Genomic DNA, 2269 nt, shown 5'->3' on the forward strand with positions numbered 1-2269 from the left:
GATGTTAAGGGTTTAGAAGATGTAAACTAACGTCGTTATGACGGAATGTCAACTAAGGGTATTTTGGGAAAGAAAAAAGTAAACACAGGGGCACTATATGTAGAAACTTAAAATGAGGGGTACCATGTGTAATTTGCCAAAGTTCGAGGGTACCATGGGAAATTTCCGTTAAATTAATGTGAAAACAATCTAACAGACTCAAGGAAATTGTACTATTGTAGAAAGTCTACTACGTAGTTTATGTCGGTTTCAAGATTCAAGACGTAAATCATAGCTTGTGTGTTTACTACCTTAATAAGAAGTCCATATCATGAACTTGTATAGCAATTCAAGCGGTTTGCGAGCTTACATGTTACCCTAAAAAATGGCAAAATAGATCATTATGTAACGACCTTATGACTGCTACAGATACACTTAATTATTGGGCTACTTCCTCCGGCTCCGTCAATAGTTTACATTTACTGTATTTCCCCTCACAAAATAAAGTAAGTGTAAACTGTTATAAAATATGTATAGTGGATGACCATAATACCCTTACATCCCCAACCATTGTATCTATTCCCAACCATTGTAACTTTCCATCTCCTTATCTTTTAGGAACCATTGTTACCTTTCACCAAGAGGTATCTTTGTAATCTATATATATGTATCACATGTACATGGATGAAGATATATACAACAACAATACTCACTTTCTCTTATATTGTTTTCTCTCTTTAATCTTCTCTTATCAAAGTAGAATTATAATACGTTATCAGCACGATTCTCTATTCAAGATCAATAACACATTTGGGAGAATCATCAAATTTAGGTTTGTTGCAAACTTATAGTTTTTCGCCTTTGATTTCGATTTTAGATCCTTGCTTAACAAATCTACCAAATTAATTTGTAAGTTTTCTATCTATACTAAATTTATATTATTGTGATTATGACACAAGTTTTTACACATTTACTTGTATATATGAATTCTTTTGTTCACATAATCTTTGCATGTACATAATCATACATATAACCGTAGTTAAACTCTTCAATGATAAATAATTGATATTAAAGATAATGATAACTTGCATTATGAGACTCCATTTGCATATTACACAATTTGTTTGATAAATTTGTTGATTTTCATGTTACACATCTATATACTATATTCATTCATACATAATTAATTTAATATATTTGGTCTCTTTTGTATACTTTGTATCTGATTACGCTTAACATTGGTGTCTACTATGCACTTTGTGTATAGATTACTCAAGAAAACTTTTATTTTATTTTATTTTTGTTTTGTTTTGTCATTTTTTTTTATTTCATGATAATTTTCATGACCTAATTTAAATTATTATATTGTTATTATATTTATGTTTGTTTTAGTGACGCATATTTTATTCCCTTGAAGAAAATGAATACCACACGAATTCGAATGGGAATAAATGATGAAGAATTATGTATTGCTGACAGTGCAACTACCCATACAATACTTAAGAATATGAAATATTTTTCTCATTTGACGATGAAAAAGACTAGTGTGAGTACTATATCGGGTAGTACAAACATTATTGAAGGCTCCGGAAGAGCAAGTATATTATTACCTTGGGGAACTAAAATTGAAGTTGTTGATGCATTATACTCTCCTAAGTCTCAAAGAAACTTGTTAAGCTTTAAAGATATTCGCCGAAATGGATATCATATTGAGACAATAAGTGAAGGGAATAATGAATTCCTTCAAATCACGAGTATAACCCAAGGCACGAAACACGTAATAGAAAAGTTGCCTACATTCTCTACTGGTTTGTACTACACGAAAATTAATACGATTGAAGTCAATGCTATTTTAAACCAGAAGTTTAGCGATAACTCTATAATTTGGCACGACCGGTTAGGCCATCCCGGTTCAACAATGATGCGAAGGATAGTGCAAAATTCATGTGGACATTCTTTGAAGAACCGGAAGTTTCTTCCTAATAATTTTCCCTGTGCTGCTTGTTCACAAGGGAAACTTATAATTCGTCCTTCACCAGTTAAGATAAATTTTGAATCAATTAGTTTTCTGGAACGTATAGAAGGGGATATTTGTGGACCAATACATCCATCAAGTGGACCATTTAGATATTTTATGGTTTTAATCGATGCATCGACTAGATGGTCCCATGTATGCTTGTTATCAACTCGAAACCTGGCGTTTGCGAGATTACTTGCTCAATTAATAAAATTACGAGCACACTTTCCAGATACACCTATCAAGAATATTCGTCTTGATAATCTTTGGTGA

The 2269-nt window shown here is 31.8% G+C and overlaps 1 protein-coding gene across 1 annotated transcript; it reads left to right on the forward strand.

Moving 5' to 3' along the window:
- The first annotated feature begins 1420 nt into the window (after nucleotides 1-1420).
- LOC141590558 (uncharacterized) lies at nucleotides 1421-2269 on the forward strand. Its single transcript, XM_074411136.1, has one exon. It carries the CDS (start codon nucleotides 1421-1423, stop codon nucleotides 2267-2269), a length of 849 nt encoding a protein of 282 aa, XP_074267237.1.

The sequence above is a fragment of the Silene latifolia genome, chromosome 7 (assembly GCF_048544455.1).
Source record: "Silene latifolia isolate original U9 population chromosome 7, ASM4854445v1, whole genome shotgun sequence".
Lineage (NCBI taxonomy): Eukaryota > Viridiplantae > Streptophyta > Magnoliopsida > Caryophyllales > Caryophyllaceae > Silene > Silene latifolia.

Bases quoted from the DNA above. Each gene is read 5' to 3' on its own strand.
- LOC141590558 (XM_074411136.1), top strand. From the start codon at position 1,421: ATGGGAATAAATGATGAAGAATTATGTATTGCTGACAGTGCAACTACC.